We start from the raw sequence: 26148 nt of genomic DNA, 5'->3' as shown, positions 1-26148 counted from the left end.
ACTCAGGTGGGACGTGGGGACAACTGTCCTGCCCGGGTCAGGGCTGTGCTCTGCTGGGAATTAGTGCTGGGCACGCAGCACAACCCCCCCAGTGCCCCAGGCTCTGTGGGTGATGTCTCTGGGTGACACCAAATAAAAGCCAAACACCACCAAGCACCACACGGCCTCACGTAGAGCCACTCAGGCACCGCTAACGGCGTGAGGCACGGTATTTATTGTCTGCCCCTCCGGCAGGAGTGGGGTGGGATGCTCGAGGTTTAGGAGTCCAGTTTGGAAGTAACGGCGTGACCTTTGGTAAGGTGACTTGGAAGAGAAAACGCCGGAGATGCTGATGGGAAACCAGCCTTCTCCCGCTACCCTGTGTCTTCCTGTGGATGATGTGGCTTCAGCCCCAGCCTGTGGCTGGAGAGCGAGATAAACGCTACGGATGCACTCCGCTTCTTCCAGTTCCTCAGGCGCTCCACTAGAGTTCGTTTTTGCAGGAACCTGGGAAGATTGAAAATAAATAAATCAATCCAGCGGTGTTGTTAGCTGGGGTTTGGTGTGGTGACAGCGACTGGCTCGTAGCTAATGCAATTCTCTTGTCCTACTGCTTGGCTGGAGATGTGTGCGTGGGCTGGGGGGTACTGCCTGACTCCCTGGGGGCTCGTATCACACAACTATAAGCTGTTACGGCAGGCTGCACCCACCAAGAGCTGGCCTTACAGCACGAGCCGGCAAACCCTGCCCCAGGCACCTCCAACCAAATTCGTGATGGGCACAGAAGCGCAGGGTTTCCTGTGCTGGCCATAACCAATCCCCGTCTTGCAGAAGGTGCTAAATCCTCTCGCTGTCTCTCTCCCCAGAACGACAGGGCTGACCTGGACCTTTATAAACGTCACCCGTATTTGCCGGTTTCCCTTTGCCAAACAACGCCCTCCTGGCTCCCTCCTGCTGCCTTTGGGAGCGTGGCGCTCACCTCCCTGGCATGCTGCAGCCCTCGCCAGCCCTGCCTGGGCCTGGGGAGTCCTGCACAAAGCGTCCCGAGGTGGGGACAGCAGTGACAATAACGCTGCCTGGGACCAGCCTGTCCCGACCGCAGCCCGTGGCTCTGGGTGACAGTAATTGGAAGCAGCCCCTACCGGTCGCTGAAGCCCCCAGCGCTTCGGCTGGCCCGAGCAGGAGCCCAGGGAGGTTTTGTGGGCTGGGGACGGAGCCGTGGCCGCAGAGCAGCCAGCACAGTGATGAGCCTGTCTGCCAGCTGGCTGTCAGCGGCCCGCCGAGCACTGGCACGGTCTGTGCTAACCCGGGTAATGCAGGCTTGGAGGGGGCTCAAGTGGTTATGGCTTGAGATCCAACCTCGTGCCCTCGCCGGTGGTTTAAGGAAGAGGAAATGTTGTTTAGGCCTTACACACAGCCCCACCGGGCGGAGAATTGAGGGGTGCAGCTATACCTTTGCGTTACACTTCACAAGGCACAGAAAATGGATGGCTACGTAACTCTCCATGGGATGCCCTGCAAACCCCACCGCTCACTGGAGAGAAAGAACGGTCTTGTGTCCTCCGGGGACTTCCACGAACATGGGAGGGTCAAAAGCACGCTTTGCTTGCTGGAACAGGCTTGGCAGAAGCTAATTTCAGGGCTCTGGAGTAATCCCTTGGAAGAAATCCACGTTACCTTGTGATGTTACTCACATTCCTCGGTGCTGTCACTAAGAATATGTACAGGACAATGCCAGGAAACTCGGTCTGCTGTGTGACACTTGGTGGTTCTGATAATTACCCCTTTCTGAGATTTTTTTTTTAAAAGGGTCATTTTGAAGCTTCAAGAATGCTCTTTGCAGTCTGTTATATCTAAACCATTACCACAAGCAGCGAGCTGGGACTGGATATGCCCTGAAACCTCGCTGCCCCTTTGTCTCTCCATGTAACCCCTCTGCAGTTAGCAGCAGGCTGCTGCTGCGCACCAGCTCCTGAGCCAGCCAAACCATGGCTGGGTTCTGTGAACGTTGGACTGGATTTTTTCATGGGAAAATTAGCTGCAAATCGCCTACAAGCTGCAGATCAAAATAAAGTGTTTACACGGTTTGTGCTCTACTACGAGTCAAACCGCAGTGCTCCAGAGAGAGCTCTGGGCAATCGTCATGGGCCCAAGGGCACCCTTCCAGCACTGCCCTGCTCCGCCGTGCTGCAGGGGAGCATGCCAGGCAGGACACACCACATTCGGTCACACCGGCAGCTCTCACCAGCATCCCTTGCTCCAATCTGCTCAGTTTGCTCCTAAGACACCTCCCCTGGTGTGCTGCATGGCACAGGACTGTGCTATAGACTTCAAAAAGAAACATGCCTAAAACTTCCCAGGTTCATAAATCTGCCAGCTTCAGCACGCTCCCTAAACTTTCCTGATTGACTTTTTGGACTATTGATTTCCTACGAGTTTGGGATTCTTTTCATTTCATCCTGGACTAAGTCACAGTGCTACAGGAAGGGAACAGGGCTGGTGAAGGTGCTGACTGAGATGTGAGCCACCGCTCATGGTGGGCTCCTTCTGCTTCTGCCTCAGAGCCGTTTGTGTTCATCTTTTGATTTTCATCTTTTGAAAAATGGGCTGTTTGTGTTCATCTTTTATTAATTACAGGCTGCTGAGTTTGAGGGGAGATACAGATTAATAGTGGCGTGTGTGTTACTGGTCTGGCTGGCTTGCATCTGTGGCCAACCTCCGCGCCTCCTCCCTGCACCAGGGCACAAACAGCCCCAGGCCGCTGGCGGAGCAGAGCCGCGGTCTGAGGTCTGAGGCCGGCTTAGTGGCGCTTGACTGCTTGGGGAGAAATGTGGAGGGGTGGAGTGCAACACTTCGATCCCCCCCCCCTTCCTCCGGGCACTTACATGTCTCCAGCCGCTCCTCGAGGAAGGAGATCTGCTCACTCAGCGAGTCGATTCTGTCCAGTTGCTGCAGGGAGTGGGACAGCCGGCTGATGGGGTCCGCGCCGATGTCCTCGGGCTCAGACGTCGCGAGGTTGTGGAAGGGGGCCAGCACCAGCTGGAGTTTCTGCGGGGAAGAAGGGGAGCCGTCAGCATGTCCTCCCCAGCCAGGAGCGGTGTTGGCGGGGCGTTTGGTTGTGTTCAAAGGGACACCATGCTGCAAGAGCCGCTGCGAGGCTCTGCGGCAGTGTGGAGCACAGCTGGGATCCTTGCCCGATCCCTGCCTGCGTGAGGCCGGCGTGGCGTTAAAAATAGAGCAGGGGTGGAGGGAAAGCCTGGCTGCACACAGCCCGGGGTTGGAGCCGGCTGTGCACGGCCGTGGGCCACGGCTGGGCAGGGAAGGAAGGGGCAGAGGGGTGCAGCGAACACCCACCTCTTCCAGCGCTTCCACTCTGTTCTTCAGGTCTTTCATCTCTTCCTTCATTTCATTGGAGGGACCTGAAAAAAATACGACCAAGAAAAGGTCGGTTAGTAAAAACCCTAAATTCATCCGAGGTGAAGTGGGATGTGCTGGGCTCAGGCCAAGCACTGCTGCTTGCTGCTCCCCTCCTAGGGAACACCAGGGCTCAGGAATGAGATCCAACGCCTGCTCTGAGCGCAGGCACCTGGACCTGGCGCTACTGAGAGCACGCCTCTCCTGGCCGCTGGAGTACCTAGAACAAAGTGGGGGAGCGTTTCAGGCTTCGATGCTTAAAGGACAAAACGTCCGTGTTGTCAGGAGGTTAGTTAGCACCCAGCTCTGCCCTGTCCCGTGCTGAGCTCAAAGGATTGTCCCTGCCGAGGACCCTGGACGTGGGACAAAGGCAGGCAGGTGGCGGGGCACATGCCGGGGGCTGCCCTGCTCTCCCAGGTCTTGCCCTCACGATGCCAGTGCTGGCCACAGCGCATTATTACTCACGGTACGAGTTTGAAGTGTCACAGCGCGTACCAAAAGTAATAATGGGCCGTCACCAGCAGCGCCCGATGCTCCTCGTGGCTCCAGACATGCCCTGCGAGAAGAACGACGACGATGACGGAGAGCACAGCCACAGCCCCGGCCACCGCATGCCACAGCGGGCTCTGTCACCCTTGCAGGGGCCGAACTCGTGCACAAGGGCGGTTGTTTGGGTCTCCTGGGTGACTGGGAATAAAGCTGATGGGTGCTGGCTGCTGTCCCCTCTCCTGTCTCTTGCCAGTCCTGCTCCAGCCACCTTGTGATGCTGAGGGGTAATCCCAGCTTGCACCAAAGGCCCCGAGCAGCTGGGGCTGTGCTGCCTCAGCAGAAGGTTACCTGCTTGGCTGAAGGTCCCTGGCCCGGGGCCCAGCCCTGTGGGCTGGCACGCCTTGTCGTCAGCAGCGAGGCTGAAGCCATCCCGGCAGGCACAGTGGAAGCTCCCGGCCGTGTTGACGCAGAGCTGACTGCACCCGTGGCTCCGGCCGGCACACTCGTCCACATCTGGAAGGACAGGGATGGCTCCGTGGGGACGGGAATGGGGGGAGATGCTCACGAGGGACGAGGGGCGCGGACGGCGGTGCCACACGAGCAGGGGTGCTGCTGCTCCCCTGCCAGAGCCATGCTGATGTGATGGGACCGCAGGCAGGGCCCAGGACACCCAGACCGGGCTGGCATTTGTGCTGGGCACAGCTCTGGTCTCCCCATATATGAGAGTCAGAAGCAAAAGATAAGCTCAGAAATGTCCAAATTCTGGCTGGGGTGGTCACTATCCCCGAGCAGCCGGGCGCAGGCGGCCCCGCGCTGCCTCTCGCAGTGCTTGGCTCTCATCCTGGATTTACGGCCGGGGTTTTGGTTCCAGCCAGCCGTGGCGAGGAGCTATCAGCCTTTCAAGTGTGTATAAAACCCAGTAACCTCTCCTCACACGGGGGAGTTATTAAAGCTGTTCCCACAAAGCAAAATGAGCAGAGCTGCTTCCCACGCCCGGGCGAATCTCTTCTAGGCAGTGGGAAAATCCTTTCCCCCCGCGCTGGAGCCAGAGCTGTCAGCGATGCGCTCAGCCCTGCCCTGCCCAGCGTGGGTCAATGCCACACGTTCCTCCTCTGCGTTACAGGAGGGTGGAAAGCCAGGAGACATGGCAGACGTGGTTTGCACCATGCTGGTGTGCTAAGGTCTGTCGAACACTGCTGCCTCGGCTCTGCCAGATTTCCCCGAGCTCCAGCAAGGAGCTGCTCTCACGCAGGAGAGGAACCCTTCCCCTCCACTGCCGGATATTTTTGGTTTTACAGATTTAGTCTGGGCAGTAAATGGGTGTCTTAGTTTACAGCACGAGTTTACAAAGGCTGGGAGATGGGTCACTGCAAATAGAGTCTCGGGCTGACCCCGTGAGCGTGACGGCTGCTCTGCACAAGGCCCTTTGCTGGCTGCAGTCGCAGCAAAGCACAGCCTCTGCTCGTGCTGACCCAGTGTGGAGCAGCAGCAAAGAGCAAATGTGGGTACCAGGGCTGTGCTCTACGTCTGGCAGCACCAGCACAGCCACAGGGAGCTCTGAGCTTCCCTGCTTTCCCGGCTGGAGCAGCAGGCATCGGTGCCCTGGAGCAGGATGCGTAGGTGTGTGTGCGGAGAGGTCACACACAGGTTCCCCTCCGGGCTCTGGGAAGCACCAGGCTTGGTGAGGAGCCACAGTGCTGGTCCCTGTCCCCTACCGATGGGCCAGGAGGGCAGCGGGGCGCAGCGGTACCTGTCTGGCAGGAGAGCCCCGTCCAGCCGGGCGGGCAGGCACATCGGCCGGGGAAGGCGCAGCGGCCGCCGTTCTGGCACGGCACCTGGCAGAGAGCTGCAAGAGCAATCAGACACAGCGTCACTTGGCAGGGCTGGGGGGGGGGGGGTCCCGAGCCCCCTCCCCGGCCACCACGGGTGTGTGTGCACGCACCACGCACGTGCACAGAGCAGCAAGCCCTTGCACCAGTCCATCCCGGGGGGCTGCGCTGCCCAGTGCTGGCAGCACCAGGGTGTGTGGGACACAGCTGGAGTGTGACGAACAGAGCTTGGATTTGCAGCCTGGAAAGAGGCCAAGGTGCCTGCAGCCAGCACAGGGCCAGGGCAGAAGGGCCACACTGCAGCCCCAGCAGCTCAGGCAGCATCACGCCTGGGACGTGGCTGGTGCTGAGCTCCAAGCTCTGCTGGGGGCAGATTAGCTGCTGATGTGTTTTGCGTTTGTTTTGTGCTGCACATCACAATTTCCTCCTGAAAGCATTTCTCTTCCATTACTGCTGATTTATATGGAAAGGACTTACTCATTTTATTTATCCTCTGGTGACCATAAAGTTAATAAACAATCCCAAAGGAAAAAGGCCTGTGAGGCAGCAGAGAAAGGATAGAAATTAATCAGAAATCGAGCCACATTTAGTTGTGCTATTGGAGGCTAAAAATGTAAATGCTTTCCTACAGGGGGAATTGGACTGGTGTCAGTAGACGAGAGAGCTGGCTGCTGGGGCCTCATCCAGGGACCTGAGCTACCTGGGCACAGGGGGTTGGGGACAGGGAAGTCGAGCGCTGGCCCCGGGGTGGCACAACGGCCTCCTTACCTGTGTTGCAGCTGAGCGCGTGGCTGCTGGCTCTGCTCCAGCCGGGACAGCACGAGGCCACGTGCTGGGGCACCTGCCTGTACACCTGCCGGTAGGCAACCTTGTAGATGGTCCTGCAACGCAGAGACGGGGCTGAGCCACGGGACTGACCATCAGGGACCATCCCAAGCCCTCCACCCCGCTCCCACACCACTCCGGGTGCTGCTTTGCTGCGACGGCTCCAGCTCCTGCTCACGAAAGCAGGCAGCTCCCTCACCTGTAGGTGCTGCATAGGCGGTGGCCCTGGCAGGTGGTGAGGTAGGGCTGGTACACGGGCTGCACGTGGGACTCGGTGTAGGCGGCCGTCCGGCTCCGCGGCTCGGCGGCGCAGGCCCTGCGGCTGAGCAGAGAGGGGCGCGGGTCAGGCCCCAGCTGGGACACGAGCCCGACGCTTCTCCCGACACGCCAAAGGGGCTTTACACCAGCTGGGGACACAGCCTGACAACCCCAAATTACACAGGGCTATTTATACGGCAGTGGCTCAGTGCCCAAGTGACCCGGGAGGTGACTCTGAGCTGTTTCGGGGCAGGGAGACAAAGCTGGCAGCGCTGCGGGCTGCACGGTCTCCTCCTTCCCAGCCCAGCACGAAGGCACTGACGCCCCCTCGTCCACTCACCCCTGCACAGTTCCTCTGTCCTGGACAGGTGGGGCCTAGATTTAGCAGGGGGGATTCACTCAGGGCTGTTCTCCTTTCATTCACTACCTCCTTTCCCCTAAAACCATTCAATTTTAGGTGTATTTTTTCCTCTCCGAGACTTTTTTGTTCCTGAACCTGATGCCTCTGTGGTCACCAAAAAATTAATGACTTCACAGAAAGGGTCAGGCTCAAAGCAAAAAGGTGGAGGACAGAAGAAAGCTGCCCTCTGTTCCTTCTAAGATAACTGAGACCCAGTCAAAAACTTTCCCAAGGTTAACAGCCAAAGCGGTATCAGTTAAAGATTCTTTTTCTTCAACAGTTTCCAGCCCAAGCAGCTCAGTCCCACTGAGGAGCTTGCTTGCTTGTCTCAGCCTCCCAGCTCGATTAGAAAATTAGAATAAAAAAGTCTGGGAATTAACAACGGACATCAGATGGCTTCCATTAACTCCAGAAAACTCCTCTCAGCCTCACTGGTTAATGTTACAGAAGACAGGGTTTTTAAATGGCAATTGTTTGCTTTGCAGATTTTATAATAAAGCTATAGCTGCAGTGTGTGCGTGTGAGAGAGGAATTCAGCCTGCGGGTATGGTCACGACCAGAATGTGAAAGGTTTAATGCTAGAGGAGGGTATTTCAATGTAAAAACAAACTTTGTAGAAAATGTGAGCCGAATCTGCGGGGCAGGGGCTGAGCTCGAGCTCCTTTTGGCAAGGGAAGGAACTGGGGCGCTGAGCGCTAGGCACCCTTTGGCCCAGCAGGGAGCTGAGATGTGGCTATTCAGGTCGTGCTGGGATGGATGCAGGGCCTGTGTCAGCCCCAGTTCCAGGAAAGGGAAGGGGAATTGCTGGGGCTGCTGCTCCCATGGGCCACAACTGCTGCAGCAGTCCCTGGGGCTTTTAATACCTGCATCCCCTGCACGCTGCAGCCTCTCGGAGCTGCGAGATGGCAGCCTGCTTTGACGGCTCGTTTGCAAGGCCTGACTGGCACGACAGCAAGACAGCACGAGTATTTTTGTGCAAGGATGTGCTTGAAAGGGACAATAATAATTCCTGAACAGCTCAGGGCCTGTTTAGCTTTTGACTCTCCCGGACAAAAAGCCCAGAGTGCCTTTGTGTCCCCTGCATGGGCTGAACAGAGCCAGGGCATTTTCTCTAGAGGAGTTTTTCGCTTCAGTGGCCCAGCAAACAGACCCCAGCGAGGGCCTGCCGAGATGTGGCTGCCCCAGGAGGGCCCTGCGGAGCCTTTTCCCAGCTCCTTGCCAGCCCAGCTATGTGCCCACAACCGGGTGAGGACGAGCAGTGCCTTGACAGCTCAGCATGTGCTTGTGACACATCTGGGAGATGCAGACAAAAAGGAGCTTACCCTGCCCGGGCAAAAGCCTCCGTGCTGGTCGTGCTGAGGATGAAGGCGAGTCCCGAGAGGAGGCAGCCGATTCGGGGCATGTCCTGTCCCCTCCCGCTGCGCGCTGGGCTGTGCAGCAAGGACCAGGGTCACACCTCGGTGGGAAGCGCTGGCTCCTACTGCATGTCTCACGCTTCAGCGGGGAACCCTGGAACAGAGCAAAAAAAAGGTGTGAACACGTGGTGCCCGTACCCAGCCGACGACATCCGATAACATCCGATGGGGACAGGGGGTGGAAGCAGGGCACGGCATGAGACTGACAGCCAGGTCAGCTCTAAGGGAACAGAAATTTCCCTGTGAGGCATCCACACAGGGTGGGATGGGGTGGCGGTACTGCCCTCGTTGGGCTGCACAGAAAAAACCTGCATCGTTCAAAACATGCAGCCAATTCCAGGCAGCAAGGCCAAAACAATGGCTTGTAATTTCTTAATCCATACAGCATTGTAAAGCTGCATTTTTCCCACCACATAACATACTGAAATCTGATCTTCCTCTCTTTAAAATACAAGCTCTTGCCAGAGAAAAGTGCTTTAAGGGCCATATGTCCCGTCTGCAGAGTCAGTACTAACCAAGTTGGAAATAGAGGCTTTGATTTTCTAGCAGAGGACAAATATGAAACAGGGCTGAAGAAGGTCAATAACAATATCTAATTTACACAGTGTCTAATTTATACAAAACAGTTGGCCTCCGGATGGCAGCAGTTAAAGGAGGAAGAAACAAAGAAACCCGCCTTAAACATACGACAATTAAAGAAAGAATCATTCTTTCTGATTAAACCTTGAAAAAGGAGTTGCTTTACCGGGATACAACACAGCAGGGAGCATCCTTCTGAAACTGCAGAGCTACCCAAAAGTTTTAAAATCCCCAGGTGATGTGGGATGAGAACGGACTGGAGAGTTGCAGGTTCATCCCCAAACTTCTATGGACAATTCCTAACGCCAGGTTTTTGGGGATGATCATCCCAAATCGATAGACCTGTAACTCTCCAAGTCCTCCTCCAAGACAGGCAGCAGCATCTCTTCGTGCAGGTGAAGAAACTGAGGCACGGAGAGATGGAGGCTTCCACCTGGCCTGCATCTGGAGACAAACTGGCGTGCCTTGCATCTGCTCAACGCCTAGCAAACGTGCTGGAGCTTCCCGCTGCTTCTGAGATCCCCTGGCACCAGCCCCGAGCCCATGGCTGGTCTGACCGCAGCGGAGTACCCGACGCAGGCGATCCCTTGCCGTGCAGGGGTTTGTGCCTTCCTGCCCCTTAGAGGCAAGCATCTCGTGCCTGCTTCCGTGCAATATCGCAAGGCAAAGGCTGGCTGAGCAGCACCAGGACTCATCACTCGGCCTGGCTGCGCAACGGAAGCTGCACGTCGCAGTGAATTGACTGAATCGCTGCAAAACGCAGCCAGCACCTCGCTCCACCGCTGAACCCGGTGCAGAAGCTGAGGGCCTGGCTCCAGAAGCACAGCAAGGGGTGGCAACGTCGCCACCCCGCTCCTCTGGCTGCCCAGGTATCCCCTGGGTCCAGCACCCAGCGGGGAGCTGCACACTTCTGGGCCCGTCTTAACCAAGGTACGAGGCTGGCTTTGAGGAGGTAAGGAGGATTTTGGTGATACGCAGCCTGCAGCCCTCCGTTCTCCTACCTTTCCTCCAAACTTAACAGTACATTTCATGCTCTAATGATTAATAAATCGTACCTCCACCATCAGGAAAGACCTGTGGGAAAGTTTTTAAAAAACAGCGAAAGAATATTTTTTCTCCCCATCCCTTCTGGAGACGTCCCAGGGACACTGGTGTACAAAGACGGACTAAATCCCTGCTGCTCAGACAGGGGTTTTCCCCAGAGCTGTACTGGGACGCATATTTTCCCTACAGGCACAGATCCTGGGCTAGCGGTGCTGCTCCAGAAGCCTCCAAGTCAAACCCTGCCAACCGTCGCAGTCCTCCCACAGAATTCCTGCAACCACCACGGGAGCTTTCCCTGTGGGGAAGGGAAGAAATGCAGGGCACAAGCCGAAAATACAGACGGTTTGTTTTTCTCTTTGAACTGGAGCAGCACTGCCCTACCTCAAGCGGTCTGAGTATTCCCCCGGGGTCACAAAATTATGGTTGCTTAGGATCAGATGAAGTTTTGAAAGCGGAAGATATTATAGTCTATACTTGTCTCTTTTACGAGTTTATGAAAATTGTGAAAATCGGCCTCCTCAAAGCTGCAGAAGATCCTCCAACCTGTTGCCACTATCTATCCTAGTATTCCATTTTTAAAGTACGTAGTTTAAGGAAAATCTTTTCAGGCTTGAAAAAGAAAAAAAAAGCCTTTTTTCAGTGTCTTTCTCATTTCTTGAACGATGAGATGAAGCCCAACGGCTTGGCAAGTGAAACTACGTAGGTGCATCTGAGCTTCTGCTGGTTTAGGGGGCAGCAAAGGCTCCTCGGTCAGCCCTGTGCTCTGGTGGGTCCTTCTCCCGCCAGCCGGAAACATCCCCATTACGCTTCCAAGCCTGCTCTCCGACCCACAGCAGCAACCGAAGGGAAAACACAACCCCAGAGGCAGGTGAGCAGCGGGAAAATACAACCCCGGAGGCAGGTGGGCGGCAGGAAAATCCATCCCCCAAGGCAGGTGAGCAGCGCTTCGCCCAGCTCGGCCCGCGAACCCCAGGCTAAAGCTGCGGGTGATGCCAGCAGCACGAACTGGGGGCTGCCTCCGAAGCGATGCCGGAGGATGCAGCCCCTCGGGAGGATGCAGCCCCTCGGGAGGATGCAGCCCCTCGGGAGGACGCAGCCCCTCGGGAGGACGCGATGCCCCCCCAGCCACCCCCCCCCCCCCCAGCTGCATTTCTGCCAACAGCGTGGCCTGGTTCTGGAGGTGAGCCCGCCGCCGCTCTCAGCCCCGCAGGTCGGTGCCCAGACCCCCTGGGGGGGGTCAGCACCAGCACCAGCACCAGCAGCAGCAGCAGGGACGCAGCTTTCCCCCTCCGACCCCTTCCAGCCGCTGCCCGCACGGGCTGGGACACCAGCGGCGTGGAGCAGGGGCAGGGGGATGGATGCTGCTCAGCACCCCGGAGCTGAGCCCCTGGACGTGGGTACCGGGGGGGGGGGGGGGACACGCTGCGGGGACCGGGGGGGCACCCGGGATGCGGACACCCACCGCAGGGTGCCAGCACCACCCCAGGGTGCGGGCACGGCACAGAGGGACTCAGCGATGCCACCCCCGTCCCGCAGCCCCGCTCCCCCCGGGGCAGGACGCCCCCTGCCCACCCCTCTCCGCCCCCTGCCCCAGCCCCCCCAGCCCCTCTCCGCCAACGCCCCCGCGCTGCCCGAGCCCTCTCCCCCCTCCTTTTACCCCCCTTTTACCCCCTGCCCCCCCCCCCGCCTTCCCCTTCGCCCCCCGAAGATGCGCCCCCCCCCCCCGCCCCCCGCCGTGCCGGGCCCCCCGGGGGGCTCCGCAGCCGCCGGGACTCACCGGTGGCGGTGGCGGAGCCGCGGAGTCGCCGCCTCGCCGCGGCCCCCCCCCGGCGTTTCCTTCCCCCCCCCCCCCGAGCCCCAGCCGGTCCCTCCGCCCCGACCCAATGAGGAGGAAAAACGGAGCCTCCCGGAGCCGGGGAGGGGGGGGGGAAGCGCCGGGACACGGAGGGGGGGGGGAGCCGCCTGCCCCCGCCCTGATGCCCCCCCCCCCACCCCAACTCCTCCGGACCCCCCCCCCCCCGCCGGCCGCCAGCTGCCCCCCGAAATGCGCCGGGGGGATGCGCGGGGACCCGGCAGAGCCCGGCCCCGGGAGGGGGGGGGGACACGCGGTGACAAGTGGCAGGGATGCGGTGGGTCCCGGGGGGGGGTCGGGGGGGGGGGTCTGGCCCTGCTGGGGGGAGGGGGGCGTGCTGCTGGGGTGTCCCCGGGGCTGTCGCTGGATCTGAGCGGGGGGCCGTGCTGCTCCGGTGCTGGTGTCCGGGCTTACCTGCGGAGCGTCCGTACAGCCCCCGGAGCATTTAGGGGGGGCGCGAGGTCCCCGGCCCCCTCCCCGCAGAGAGCTCTCCTGGGTGGGCAGCGGGTTAACGGCAAGCGAGGGAGACCCCAGCGTAGCCCCCGTCCCCTTACGGGCTTCCCGAAATCGTCCGTCACCAGCGCAAATTCATTTCTCTGGCACTAAAAGAGACCGCACGTGGCTCTGCGTCGCCTTCCCCCCGCCACCCAAGGCTGGGCCGCAGGGTCCCGCCGTGCCCCTTTAGTCCCCCCTGGACTCATCGCAAAACTCCCTACACCGGCAAAGTCCTGCAGGAGCAGGCAATGGACTGCCAGGGCAGGGAGGCTGCTTTTCCACCAGCCCTCAAGGATGCTCGGAGGTTTCCTGGGACGCCCCGGGGCAGATGCGGCAGGCGGGTCCCCCAGCTGCCGGCAGGTTTTTGGTGGTAAAAGCCTGCTTATTTATCAAAGAAAATTCTGCGCTTCGCTTTGTGCCGAAGCGCCACTCGTTTTGTCTACGTTTTTCCTTGGGAAATTAGAGCACAGAGGTTTATTGTTTTTCAAATGACTTAGGCGCCTGCCTCTGCACAGAGCCAGCCTTAAAGATAGCAGGGGCCTGATGTGTGGCTGAATGGCAGGATACACCCCCCCGGGGAATATTTGTTCCCATTACGCTTTGCAATTTATTTCATTTTATTTTTATTTTTTTGGAAACCATGTAGGCATTTAAAGGAAATGTTTACCAGTTAAACAATAATGGCTCCAAAAGAGCAGCCGGGATCACTGGCCCGTCCCCTCTATTTCCCCGTGGATCCGCCGATTGACTCGGAGCTGCCCTGGGTCACGCTGAGCCCCCCCGGGAAAGCCGGGGCGTGCTGGTTGTACCGGCGCGGGGCTCTCAGGTGGGCCCGTGTAACGGGAGCACAGACTGCTTTGGTCAGGCCCTCCCCGGGGAAGGGAACAGAGCAGATGGGAATCGGCTCCGGGACGTGCTTGTGGAGAAAGAGCTTCGTCACCAGAGGGGAGGACGGAGAGTGCCGGGGACGGGATCCCTCCGGCAGCCAGGCGAAGGCTTCCCGACGCCGGTGGAAGCGCAGCGCCGCGTTACACGGCGTCTTAGGTTGCACGAGCAGGAAACAGGAGGGTTTGCTCACTCTGCCTGGATCCAGCAAACCTCTGGGGGATGATTTCAGCTCACGTAATCTCATAAGCGCAAAGCACAGGCAACTTTTCCCAGGAGCCTCAAAGGGACGGTAATTATCTTATTATGCAGAGAGCACTACTGTTTTTTTTTCTGGTTTATGGGGAGATGAACAGTGCCTGATACTCGGCTTGTCTAATAATTGCAAAACATGTTTGGAAGCCGGTGGAAAGCTTCTGCGTCTGACCATACTGAAAGCACAACATCTAATTTCGCGACCGAGACGCTCACCTTATCCGCGGTGCTCTGTCATCTGTCCCGAGCAGGGATCCTTTCCTTAAGCACCATCTTGGCTTCTTACTGTCAGGACAGAAAAAGCCCGTGGTTACACTCCCTGTGTCCTGCGGGAAGGTATCAGGGATCCAGACTTTGCCCATGAGGGACCCGGTCTGGGGGTTTCCCGGACGCGCCCCACAGCCCCTTGAGGAGCGGGGTGTAGGGTGAGCACGGGATCGTGGCCACAGAGCGCCCGCGTCTGGCATCGGCCCTGAGGCTTTAGGAGCATCCAGCGGGGCCTGGTGGTCCCCTCACTCACACAGGCTTGCAGTGGGGTCACACCGCTGCGATCCTGGTGGGAAAGGCCGGGCAGACCCGCGGTGCCTTTGCACCCTTCGGGATACAGCAGACAGGGATATGAGCGAGGGCAGAGCAGAGCAGGGCTGCCTCACGCCTAAGGCAGCGCCAGGGCTTCGCCAAACACTGAGCTATCCCCTCTCAGCAGTTTCCCTGGTGCACAAGGCTGGGATTTTCCGAGAAGCCCCAAGAGCAGGTGCCCCACCTCTCTGGGGTGCCCCATCCCTGCTGACGCTGCCCGGGTGTATCAAAATCCCCTTCTGCTCACTTATGATCCCACCCGCTGTGTCCCAACACTGTGTTTTACCACCTGCAACACTTGCACACGTTTATTTAAGGACTAAGCTCCCTCAATCCCCAGGCAACTTTTGCACGAGTCCCCAGGGATGGCGAGAAAGGGGATGGACTCGTTCCCTCACGGCACCCAGCCTTCAGCTCCTCGTGGGACATCGGCACGTTGCAGGGCTAAGCACAACACCTCCAAGGTCTTTGTTACCTCCCTTTCAGCCATTCCCCAATAATTCCCAAAGTGCACTGCAGCAATTTTAAATTTCTGCAATTATTTGAATTGCAAAATGTTTGCTTTTCAGCTCCATTTACTTGGTCAAATCTTTGCACAAGCAAGTGCCCATGTTATCTGCTTAAGAACTGCATATAGCGCATTAAAAGAGCATTTAATCCTCCGCTCAGAGGGAGGATTCAGTGTCTTGTATGCTAATATTCATTATGCCGGGAGGAAATCCCCCAGGATACAGCCTGGCAAAGTTCCCTTGAAGGCAGTGGAGTTATGCCAGTTCAGCGTGGGGGAAGATCAGATCTGCTGGCTCTGTTAATATAGGTGTGATGAGCCTCTGACAATGGCAGTGAGGGATTTTGGCTCACGACTGAGAGTCTGAGTGAAATCGAAGTCCTCCCTGGGCTGGCATTTTCCCTGCTTCCTCCGAAGCTTTCTCCCTTGCACTTCAGAAGTGTACTCCCACGACATCTAATATTAACGCTTGTCTCCAGGCCAAGAAAGAAATGTTTCTGCACAACCTCCCTCTCAGATTGAACAACGTTAAATCTCCTCGTCTCCCACCGGTTTTACCACCAGCGTGTACTACAAGATAAACCGAGCCTCGCCCAGAGCAGGACTCAAACCGCGCACCAGGTGGGCTTTGAAGGCGAAACTGCCACCACCCCTGGATCCGACCGTCCCGTGGGGCACCAAGGGCTCCCCGTGCGGGAGGAGAGCTTGGGGGGGCAGGAGAGTGTCTGCGGCAGGGGCTCTGTCGGCATGAAAAAGGAATGATTAACAGAGGAGACCTAATAAGAGACCAGCACTAAGGTCCCACACCAGGAACCGTTCCTAGAGAGGAGTGCTTACAGCCCTTTGCACCAGCCGGGATGCGCCCACGTACAGGAACTCTTCGCAAAACAGGGGCCAGAGGTGCTGAGGTGGCAGCTGGAGGTGGATGGATGGGGACGCAGACAGAAGAGTGACACACATACAGATGCAAAACTTTTCGGCTGCTACAAACCGGGGCTGGCTGCATACCTGCTGTGCACAATGGTCTCTCGCTGGCCTCCACGGGGGTCTGGCACAGAACTGGGAGTGCTTGTGAAAGAAATAGGAATTTTTTGGTGATTCAAAAAAAGGGGGAATCGGCTTTTCCTGATTTAGGCCAAATTCTTCTGCTCGGGCTTTTCGTAAGGCTGCTTGTAAGCTTTACACTAAAGTTTAGGCTTTGGAGCAGCCCCTGCTCTGCAGAACTCTGCGAGGAAAAAGACCTCCCACTATTCTATTATGTTCCATATTGTTCTCCATTGCGTCAGCTGCAGACCAGTTATCTCAGTGGAAATCTAGAGGCGTCCATTGATGTCAGTGGGATCAAAGCAGGTCAAACCAAGAAAAGTACTTGGCCCATAGCACTGGGTCTCTCACCACCAGTTGCCTGTGCTATGCGTATTATGACCCAGATCTGATTCCCACAAAGCGATTTTTTTCTCTGAGTAAGGACTCCGCAAGCAGGACCAGTAAGTTATAAATCGAGTCTACTACAGGGACATACAGCAGCCTAGCTGTAGCTGTGCAAAAACACAAATGTGTGAACAGGACAGCATCTTGCAGCCATGTTTATTTTCTTTTAGTACACACGGTTCTTATATACGTTTAGGGGAGGCAGTAACGGCTGCTGTATAAAAACTGGGAAATGATTCATCTCACTCAGGAATAAACTGAATTTTGCTGCTTTCTGTGAAAGTTCCCTGGCAAAAAAAAAGTAGTGTTAGTCAGTAGGGAATGGTTCCCGCCCTGCCTTTCCCTTCTGCGTTTTTCCAGTGAATCACTCCCCAAGGAGCACACGGAAAGTGCAGTGGGAATGGCTGTGAGTTGCATGCATGGCTCAGCTGGTCTCTTAATCACAGCCATGCCAGCGAGAGCATTTAGCACAAGACTGTTTTTTCTTGTTTGTTTGTTTTGTTTGTTTGTTTTCTCTAATTATCCTTCAGTATCAGGAGAAAGTCTCCAGTTCCAGAAATCTGCACTAAGCGGAGTTCCTTTCTGCCATCACCTCCCCAGCTACAGGCAGACCAGGAAGCCAAGGGTTTGCTTTGGGAGAGGGGACGGAGAATTAAATAACATTTTTTATTACCCTCTTCTGTTTGCAAAGACCCTTTCCTTTTCCTTCTCTGTCTGGTCTGAAAGCTCAAGTTAAATCTTCCCTTGTGTTTCAGCATGTCCTCCTGCTGCTGGTGTGACTGTGAGTCAGGTTCGTTTACTCTAATTTGTTGCAGTTTGTAAATCTATCTCCCCAGAGCCAGCCCCATCTGCAGCAGCAGAGTCTGGGAAATGGCTCATATAATCCTGCATCCCAGATTCAATTTCTCTTCCTTACCTCTAGGGAAAGTTGTACAGAGCTGATAGTTTAGCAGCATAGAGAGGAACTAACTCAATCCCCGGAATGAATTCTTGATCACAGGGAACAACATTCAGAGCCTGCCAGGGCAGACTGGGGGTTTTCTGTACGCACCGCTAACCCCACTGATACCCAGAGAGGTGCATGTGCAGGGGAGGCTCAGGGTCCAACCGCCGCATCTGGGCTTCTGTCTTAAACCACCTCCCAGGCAGTGCCAAAGCTTGCCAACCCACTTTCACATTGCTTTTATCATTTGCATAACCTTATTATTTCTTCTGTGAATGTTAGACCCTGTGAAAAAGTATACCCAATTATTTCTGTCAAGAGCTATGCGCTGGCTTGGTCCTGCTCCGCATGCCTGGGTAGCCCTGCTGCTCCTACCCACAGCCCACTTTTTATCCCCAAATACCCCCAGGGAGCCACTGAAAGCATCCTCCCTGCATTGTGTAATGCCACAGATCAGGAGGGTAGGACCCACAGGTCTGCAGGTAGGTGAAAAAAACTTGTATGCGTAACACCCACGGTTATAAATTCAGAGGCTTTGCTGAGCTCCTGGCATGCAAACCGCAGCACGCTCCAGGCTCGCAGTTATCCAGTACCAGCCTCAGCAAAGCCAGTCCCTGCCCAGAGCTTCATCCAGCCCTGTGTCCTGCCTGTCCCCAGGGGCCGAGCTCTGCCACTGCCACCTGAAATCAGCAGCGCAGCAGCAGCAGCAGCAGCATGGCCCGGGGTCCCAGTGCCGCCAGCTGTGCAGGGGGAATGGGCGCAGGTAGCAGGGTGCGGGTGCAAGGATGAACAACGTGGGGTTACAGCAGAGGCACTCCGAGAGGCAGACAGACGCAAAAAAGAGAAGGAATAATGGAACGAAAGGCGGTTTGCTAGGAATTTCCAGCTGTCTTATATATGTATCTTTGCGTGCACAAGCGTTGCAGCCTTCCTCTGCATGCGCAGGGGCTAAAATAAACCCTCTGTCCAGCAGCCAGGACTCTTCTGTTCCTGGAAAACAGCCTAAGCACCAGTGGAGTGAATTAAAATAATAGTGCTACGGGCTGGGCTCAGCTCTGAGCAAACCAGCACCGGAGCCATCCCTCAGCTCGGCACACACGCAGCTGGCAGCAGCGCAGCCGGGGGATGCTTCGCAAACCTGTTTGCTCGGCAGTGCTTCGTCAGTGCTGCATCCTTGACCGCAAAACCCCACCGTAGCCTGACAAGGACAGCCCCTCCACCCTATCCTGTCCCAGTCTGTCCCCTCTGTGGCGATGGCCATGTCTCGTACTGTACCTGCGGCGCCCCGCTGTCCCCCGCCGTGCCGGGACCGTCCCTGCCGCCGCACTGCCCTGTGGCTGCCAGCCGCCATCCCCGCATGGCCGCCCTGGGCCCGGGCCCGGGTGCCCGCCTCGCACCCCCCGCATGGCCGGCCGCCGGCCGCGCAGAGGCAGGAGGTGACTGCTGAGGTGGAAGGGTGGCTTTTTATGCTTTTCTTCCTGTATAAATCAGGCCGGGGATGGACAATCCCAGACAGGACTTCCTGTGTGTGTTGTGCGCTGATAACGGGCGCTGTGAGGAGAACAAACACGGCTGCCGCATGCCCAGAGGGGAGAGGGGCTGTGGGGCGGCACCCCCACCCTGTGCCTGCCAGTCCCCAAGATGGAGGGGACACAGCTGGCCGCCATCAGGGCCATGTGGAGGGACAGGCGGCCGAGGAGGAGGCACTGCCCGCCCGCCTGGGCTCCCACCTGCACCGCACAGCAGCGCTAAAATGGCTGCCGCCCCCACCCTCCTGCCTCGCACCCCTTGGTGCACATCTCAGCCACAGCCTCCCTGCATCCCCCCTCAGAGGAGGCTGGTGGAGACCCCCACTGCGGTGGGGCTGCCCTCACAACCCGTGACAAACATGGCGGGGCTGACGGCCATCTTCTTGTCAGGGGGCCATATTTATGTGGGGTGCCAGCCCAGTGTTTAGGACGCCCCAAAATTTAGGTTACACGTCAGCGGTCAGTCAGTTTGTTGGCTGGCTTGTCACCCTCATCACAGCACTGTCCCTGCATTGGAGGTGAGTGAGGCACAGGGCCACTCGGGCCACCAAACCCACCGAAATCACCCAGCGAAGATGGCCTCTTTAGCGTCGGGCAGCAGGGAGGAGCGCCGAAAAACCTGCCGCAGCTCCCACATTTTGAGAGCCATTCTGGAGCAAAGCTTACTGCGATTTCCACTTAAGTGCATGTTTGTACGTGACCTTGGTTTAAAGAAGGAATAGCATGTTTTTTAATCAGAATTCAAAACCTTGATCTGCTGCTGGCCACTAGACCTGTGTTAGAGCCCATGTGCCATCTGCCCCGCTGGCACAGGGCAGCTCCGGGGCCCCGGCCCTTGCTGCACCGCGTCCTCCCGGCCCAGGCAGCACAGCACACTTGTGCGCAGGCTTACAATAAGCCGAGGATGACTCCCACCCTGATTCAGCAAAATGCTACTCTGGGCAAGTCCCCTGAGGCTCGCAAAATATTCCCATGTTTATTTATATAAACGCATGGCTAAAGAAAGACCCCACTTGTTTTCCTTGGCACGAGGGTTTTTCAAGGGCTGTTTTCTGCATCCCATCGTTTTTTTCCAGCAATAGGTGATTTTACACCGCGGGTTGCTTCCCGCGAGCATTGCCAGCCGAAGGACTCCACGGGAGCAGTTCTAGCCACCGTTTGTGCTCAGCTGTGCACGAAACACTGCATGTGTATGCAGGGAGGGCGTTATCTCAGCCTCTTCTGGTGCAGGTTTTCAAGCTCCCTATGAAAAGTTATAGGGCTTGCAAGGATGGCTTGCACTGCCTGCAAGAAAAGGCAGCACTGAAAACTGAGGGAAGCTGAAAACTGAGGGCCAGGGCTGACAGCTTTCTCAGCCCCGCAAGCCACAGAGCCCTCCCAAGGCCCCCGGCACCATCACGATCCTCCCCACTCCTCTAGACCAAAGCCCCTGAATTCTGGGGACAACTTGAGACCCAAATCCTAACACTTGCAGCGACCGCTGCCTGGCCCCAAGCCATCTTTCCTGTGTCCTCTGCCCCGGCACAGGTCACGGTGCATCACTGGGACATCGGCCGCCCACACCGCCACGCGCAGGACCGCTCTGGGCTCAGTGGCGGAGCTGCAGGAACGGGATGGGATGTGTGGAAAATGTTTCCTGTTTACCCAGCCCGCAGTGTCTGCTGTAGTAGCTGCTGGGGCGGGAAGTGGTCAGAAGGGGCCACACAAACGGGTGGTTTTAAATTTGAAATTTGCCCATGGCCCACCTCTATCCACACGTCTCCGATGTCCCCAGACCTGCTGCTGGTGTCCCCCAGCACACACGGGCTCCTGATAGCCGCCCCAAGCCATGGCACGGTGACATTTTGGGTAGTCCCGGTGGCGAGGTGGTGCTGGGACCCACCACGGGCCGAGCACGGGATACGGGACATGCAGGCAGACAAAGCCAGGACACGTGCTTCTCCAAAAGCCCTGCAGCATTCAGGGCCTGTCAGGCGTGAATTGAGTGGGGGGATGGAGGGACTTCAGGGTCCTCATTAGCACCAGCCAATTAGCGTGGCATGCTGCTCTCCTGTCAGCTGATGGGGCTGCAGTTGAATACCCCCTGCCCACGCTGATCCCTCAAATTTGAGGCCGTGTTGGTTTTGTGATCGTTTTTCCTCCACTGTTTAATTGCAGGAGCATTGCCCCTCATTGTGTCTTTTCCCTCTGAGTCTCAGCTGTTCTTGAGAAACTAAATCCGCCTGGTTTATTTGATGGGCACTTTTGGGGCCAGCATGCAGCTGGTAGCTGTGATGCTGCAAGCGACTGTCGGAGAAAATGTTGTCATGCAGCAACACGTGACACTTTAATAAAATCAATTACTAAGCAGCAATCAAAATCAGGTGGCAAAATCTCCACCTTCACAGCTTTTTGCATCACAGCAGGTTTGGGACAGCCCAGCTGTTTTAGTGCAGCAGGACAGGGGCACCGCAGAGCTGGCTCTGACCCGGGGTGGGTTCAGGAGCACAGCATCAAATGTTTACAGGCGGGAGCCGCTCCAAATCTTTGAGTGACAGCTGCTTCTTCTCCATGGAAAAACTATTTTACCATCCTTTGCCTGTTTTCTCAACTGTGGATAATGAAAGCGCCAGTCCTGTCGAATGGATGTTATGCTATTTACTCGACTAACACCCATGAACTGCTTTTATATTCCTGCATGAAACCTGCTGCATGAATTTAACTCCTAATTTCAGATGTTGCGAGCTGCCAGGGGATTTAATTTGCTTCTCAGCAGAATCAGATGTTCACTCGAGCCTGAAAGTGTAAGAGGAAAAGGTATTGCAAACCTGAACGTCTTCAGGGAGCAGAGGAAGAAAAGAAAAGCCTTTGGCTGCTCGTCCTGCACTGAGCCCCATTTGCCCTACCCACGCTGGAACAACCTCACGATCTCTCTCCTCTGCAAGGACGTTAATGGGAGCTGTGGGGGCCTGGCACCAGGCTCCAGCACTGCTCTGCATCCCGCCCATGCCACGGCCAAGTTCTCAGAGCCACCAGAGCTGGGTAAGGCCCCCAGCAGCCAGGTTTCAGCAGCGGGGACCTCTGCTCGACCATCCCCTGGCTGAGCTGCCCCCCCTCAGCCAGCTCCTCCCTTGTGGTGACATTTCTTGCAAGGCACCGTGTGGGTCGGGATGAAAACCACCTCCAGGTTTTGCATGCTCAGACTTCGTGATCTCCTGGGGCACCTCCAAATGCCTCTCATCTGCCCCCGCAGCCGGTCCCCAGGGTGCAGACACGGGTGAGGCTGACACAAGTGACTCCAGCCCAGAGTTTACGCTGTGCCTCGTGTGCTGGGGCAGGAGCAAGGAGTTTCGAGGGTGCCATGGGAATACCCATGCGGTGCAGACGTAATTAATCAAGGTCAGAGATTGCATTCTTCGTTAGCAGTTCTTGCCACGCGAGAGAGCCTCGGGAGGCTGGCAGACAACCGCAGCCTTGCTGGAAAACACATTTGTCTTCTCCTGGTGAAAATTTTATATGAAAAGAAATTTTATCCACGTTTCGCATCTTAGAAAGTGCCATCTCTGAGAAATCTGAGTTCAGGAAAAGGTCCCTGGAAACGATCAAAGTCCCGCAGTTCAAAAACTGAGCCTTAGGGTCCAGAAGTTAGAACGATCGAATAAATTGTACTTTTCCCACAGAAATTTCCCTACTGGTTAAAAAAGCATTATTGTTAAAGCAAAACCTCTCCAACAAAGTATCTGGGGAGGCTGTGAGCAGGGGCACTCAATGACTGGTTTGGGATGGGACTGGGGTGACTGGGCAGACGAGGCCGGGCCAGCTCATAGGTCTGTGCTTGTGGAGTGGTTTTTGGGTCACTGCCATCACGAGCACAGCGAGCACCCCGCTGGGCAGGGAGAAACGGCACTGGGGAAGGGTCTTCTGGCAGAGCTCTTCAGGGAATATTTGTTCCCTTAGCTTTTTGATTATTAGTCTTTTTTTTTTTTAAATGTTCATAAAAAGAGTTAAAGAAAAGATGCTTTGGGATAGCTGCCCCTTCTGAGGTCTTCCCCTGTTGTTTCAGCTCCTTTGCATGTCTCTAGGTTTTTTATCTTACCCTAAATGCTTATTTTCTCTCTGACAGTGAGAGTCAGAAAGGCTCCTGACATCCAACAGCTGGGAAGCACCTCGCTGCATCTTTCAGGGATGGACGGATCCTCTGTGGACACTGCCAGGACCAGAAGCCAGCTCCGAGAGGCTGGCTCTCTTCCCCAGGAGCAGTCAGCGTTGGGCCCAGACCTCCTCTTTGCACAGGGCTCTTGCTGCTCATGGAAGCCTCTGGTTTTGGAAAAAGACATTTTCAAGGCGTGCTGACACCCCTATGACCACCTCAGACTGGGCTCTTTGGTACTAATAGCTGCTCATTAACACCAAAGGCTAATTACTGCCTATTTTTTAATTAGATATTCAATGCCGCGTTGCACAAGGGGCTGGTCAGGTTGTTGCGCAGAAGACAGGCAGGTCCTGTGCACCACAAACATGGGGCCGAGCAAAGGCAGAGGCTCCTTGCGTGAGCAACAGCCCCTGGCCAGGGAAGCGTTTCCATTGTGGGCAAGGCTTTCAGCACGCCTGGAGCTCTGCACATGCTCCTGCGCTGCGTCAGAGGCGCAGGGAGAGCTCAGCACCACCGCGTGTGTCATCAAGGTCACCTTCTGAAAGGGGAGGATGCCACGCCGCAGATTTCTCCTGCAAAGGGCTCCCCAAAAGGGCCGTCCCGTGTGCGCCCGCTTGCCAAGGCCCGTAAATCATCCCCAGCAGAATTAAGACTGGCATCAGAGCATCAGCCAGGCCTTACCGTAACGCGCCGCCGACATCTGTGCCTTCCTGAGCCGGAGCCACCCCGAGACGCTCCTGGAACGCTCCCAGGTGCGTGGCTGCCAAGGACTGCGTGCTGGCTACCAAAGGAGCTGTGTGTGGATTCCCAGGAACAATCCCTTCCTGGAAGCACAGTGATGTACCTGTCCGTGTGGCATGCCAGCCCTTCCTCTGCGTGAGCCCTGCGTGCTCAGGCTCCCCCTCACTCCCCGCATCTCTGCTCAGGGTTCAAGGAAAGCTGTTCAGAGAGAGGAAGAAAGTGAGAGAGACAGGGGGCAGAGGCTAACTCTTGTACACGTTGGTGTCCCTCGCACAGGCATCAAACAAGCACCAGGGGACAATCTGCCACATCCCGTAGCACCGTGGTATGGGGCGCCACCAGGACCCCAGGGTGCTCGAGCCCATCAGGGACGTGGCTGTGCCTTGCTGCTGCTGTGACAACATTGAAGACAGAGGCGGGAGAAAACCCAGAGCCTCTCTTTTGCGAAGCCAGCTTGGTAAAGGGCTCCCTTATCTTCACTTTGGTGTGAGATAAGGTTTCAGTGCTGCCAGAGCAGCTTTGTATCTCGCAGATACCTCCCTGCGCTGCAGTGGGTGTCAGGCGTTCACAAAATATTTGAGTAAGACCGTATCTTTTTGAAACCCATGTGCAATGGAAAGACACACAGGGTGGATCAGATCGACGCTGCGTGGTTTTTGGTGTCTTGTTGTTCGTCTGAGGACAAAACGGGTTTCCTCAGCTGGTAGGACCGGGCTGGAAGGGCCTCTCACTGCAGGTCCCTATACAGCACTGCTGCAGGGGGAACGGGGACACGAGTGTCCCGGCTCCCTGCTGGGCTGGGAAAGCTGGGCGCTGTCCCCCTTGCTTCAAAGCCTTGCTGATACGCGACCATTTGAGAGCTGATCCAGATAAATGTTTGTTTGAATGAACCAGTGAGAGCTGCATCCTATTGCAACAAGCCACTTTCCTTAAGAGCCCTGACATACGTGCATATATGAATAGCAATAATAATAGCAAAATAATTTGTGTCTCTCCAGGATGATTTACTGAGCCGGGAGCCTGCTCTTCCCTTGGTGCTGTGCTGTTCCCTACAAGGGACCTGACGATATAGGTTTGGAATACCTTCAGAGGCAATTTATTTCTATGAAATCCTCATGTAACATCGCAAGGGATGACTGGGAGGAAAAGGCTTGTCGTGAGAGTAGAGGACAAGGAATAAAAGCCGTCCCTTTGCAGGTCTGACCAAAGAGCCATGTGCTGCACCAGAGGCATCGGTCGCGTGGGATTTGGGTGGTGCAGGGGCAGGACCCTCCCGATGCCCAAAACCCTCACCCCGGTTCACACATCGCTAGCTTCAGCTGTCACCGAAAGGGGAAACGTTGCCCTCTCACCACAGCAAAGCTATTTCCATGTCACAAATCGGTGCTAGGTCCTGCAAGGCACCTTCTGGGCTGCTCCGTCCTCCACCAAAGTCCTGAGGGCCACGAGCCCTCCTCCCTGCCCGCAGCAACGCTGCCTTTCCCAGCAACTTTCCCCGATCTTTCCAGACAAGAATAATTGAAATATTGAAGCTACCTAATTGTAGAACAAAACCCTTGCAACTGATTAAATTTTTCTATGTTAAAAATACCTGGTGTATTGAAAATCGCACTCTAAAGGCCAGTTCTGATCTCATTCGTGTGGGACTAAGGCCAGACGAGGTCTCCACGGAGAAGTCCTGAAGAACGGCCAGGCCTTAAACCAACGGTGGTCTGCAGAAATTATAAAGACAAATACCATGCACCCCTATAGAACTCGATGTCTTTTTTTATAAAATTAATAAAATGTGCAATAGCTAGCTGTCTCCCTATTAGCGGATCTAATACCTTGGCTTGAAAGTCCTCCCCAGGAAACATATATGTCTTTTTGCTGACTCCACTGGATTTCAGCAACATAATAGAGAAGTGGAATTCAGCCTAAAAGCCAGACAGTGAATGCAGAAGTCAAGACTTAGGAAAAAGATACAAAAAAAGAACCGTTGATATGTCTCTTCTCTGACACGTCCCATCCTATCAAAATGGCCACTGCCTTTATTTTGTTTAATCACTTATCTCCACGGAGGGAAGAGGAAATTCCCAAGAACGCATGATCGTTAAAAATATTAGCCAGGCCTGGTGATTATTTTTGGTAGCTAAAAACTTCCTGACCGAAGGGTTTGGGTTTGCATTGGACTTCAGTCGATGTTTTAGTACAACTTTCATAAATACCCATTATACTCAAATCGCTGTGCAGTTTACAATTCAGCTGGGAAGGGCGGGTGTATGTTTCTCTTTCTTTGTTTTGTAATGCAGCATGGTAAAGTGCACAGCGCTCCACTGAATTAGGGTTTAGCTATTTTCTTGTATCCTTAAATAAAGGACTAGTTCACACAGTCCGAAATCTCTGTTTCCTTTCTGGCAGGAAACAGGAAGTGAATGCAAGGGGCAGATTTGGAGTTTGCTTGCAAGAACAATTGAACTCCCATCCAGAGGGGAAGGGGATCTGCGTCAAGAGGAATTCACTTTTTTTTTTTTTTATTTTATTCCTTTTTTTTTTTTTTTTTTTTTTCTGGAAGGGAAGAGAAAAT

The 26148-nt window shown here is 55.8% G+C and overlaps 1 protein-coding gene and 1 long non-coding RNA gene across 6 annotated transcripts; one reads left to right on the top strand and one right to left on the bottom strand.

Moving 5' to 3' along the window:
• Positions 1 to 166: 166 nt before the first annotated feature.
• Positions 167 to 18625, bottom strand: EGFL7 (EGF like domain multiple 7). 5 transcript variants are annotated; one of them, XM_080561569.1, is made up of 12 exons: positions 18456 to 18625; positions 15815 to 15874; positions 13936 to 14004; positions 12499 to 12686; positions 8517 to 8703; positions 6736 to 6858; positions 6480 to 6592; positions 5633 to 5728; positions 4231 to 4395; positions 3334 to 3398; positions 2865 to 3027; positions 167 to 486 (listed from the first exon to the last, which is right to left on the bottom strand). In XM_080561569.1, exons 5-12 carry the CDS (start codon positions 8594 to 8596, stop codon positions 464 to 466), a joined length of 828 nt encoding a protein of 275 aa, XP_080417695.1. In that variant the 5' UTR covers positions 8597 to 8703; positions 12499 to 12686; positions 13936 to 14004; positions 15815 to 15874; positions 18456 to 18625; the 3' UTR covers positions 167 to 463. The 5 variants fall into 5 exon arrangements, with proteins under 5 accessions (XP_080417695.1, XP_080417693.1, XP_080417694.1 ...); XM_080561567.1 differs by lacking the exon at positions 12499 to 12686; XM_080561568.1 differs by lacking the exon at positions 15815 to 15874.
• On the top strand, positions 8710 to 26148 carry LOC308180278. Its single transcript, XR_013940859.1, has 2 exons — positions 8710 to 11166; positions 22812 to 26148. It is a non-coding gene; the product is annotated as an uncharacterized lncRNA (long non-coding RNA).

The sequence above is a fragment of the Anser brachyrhynchus genome (assembly GCF_964034855.1).
Source record: "Anser brachyrhynchus genome assembly, chromosome: 19".
Taxonomy (NCBI): Eukaryota; Metazoa; Chordata; class Aves; order Anseriformes; family Anatidae; genus Anser; species Anser brachyrhynchus.
The sequence above is the reverse complement of the archived record's forward strand: the minus strand, read 5'-3'. Positions and strand labels throughout refer to the sequence as shown.

What these genes read in the sequence shown, in the direction of transcription:
- EGFL7 (XM_080561569.1), bottom strand. Translation starts at nt 8,596, where the DNA reads ATGCCCCGAATCGGCTGCCTCCTCTCGGGACTCGCCTTCATCCTCAGC. An exon ending in GAGGCTTTTGCCCGGGCAGG is followed by an intron (nt 6,859 to 8,516) that starts GTAAGCTCCTTT and finishes CTCTCTGCTCAG; the next exon opens with CCGCAGGGCCTGCGCCGCCG. An exon ending in GAGTGGAAGCGCTGGAAGAG is followed by an intron (nt 3,028 to 3,333) that starts GTGGGTGTTCGC and finishes TCTTCCCCGCAG; the next exon opens with AAACTCCAGCTGGTGCTGGC.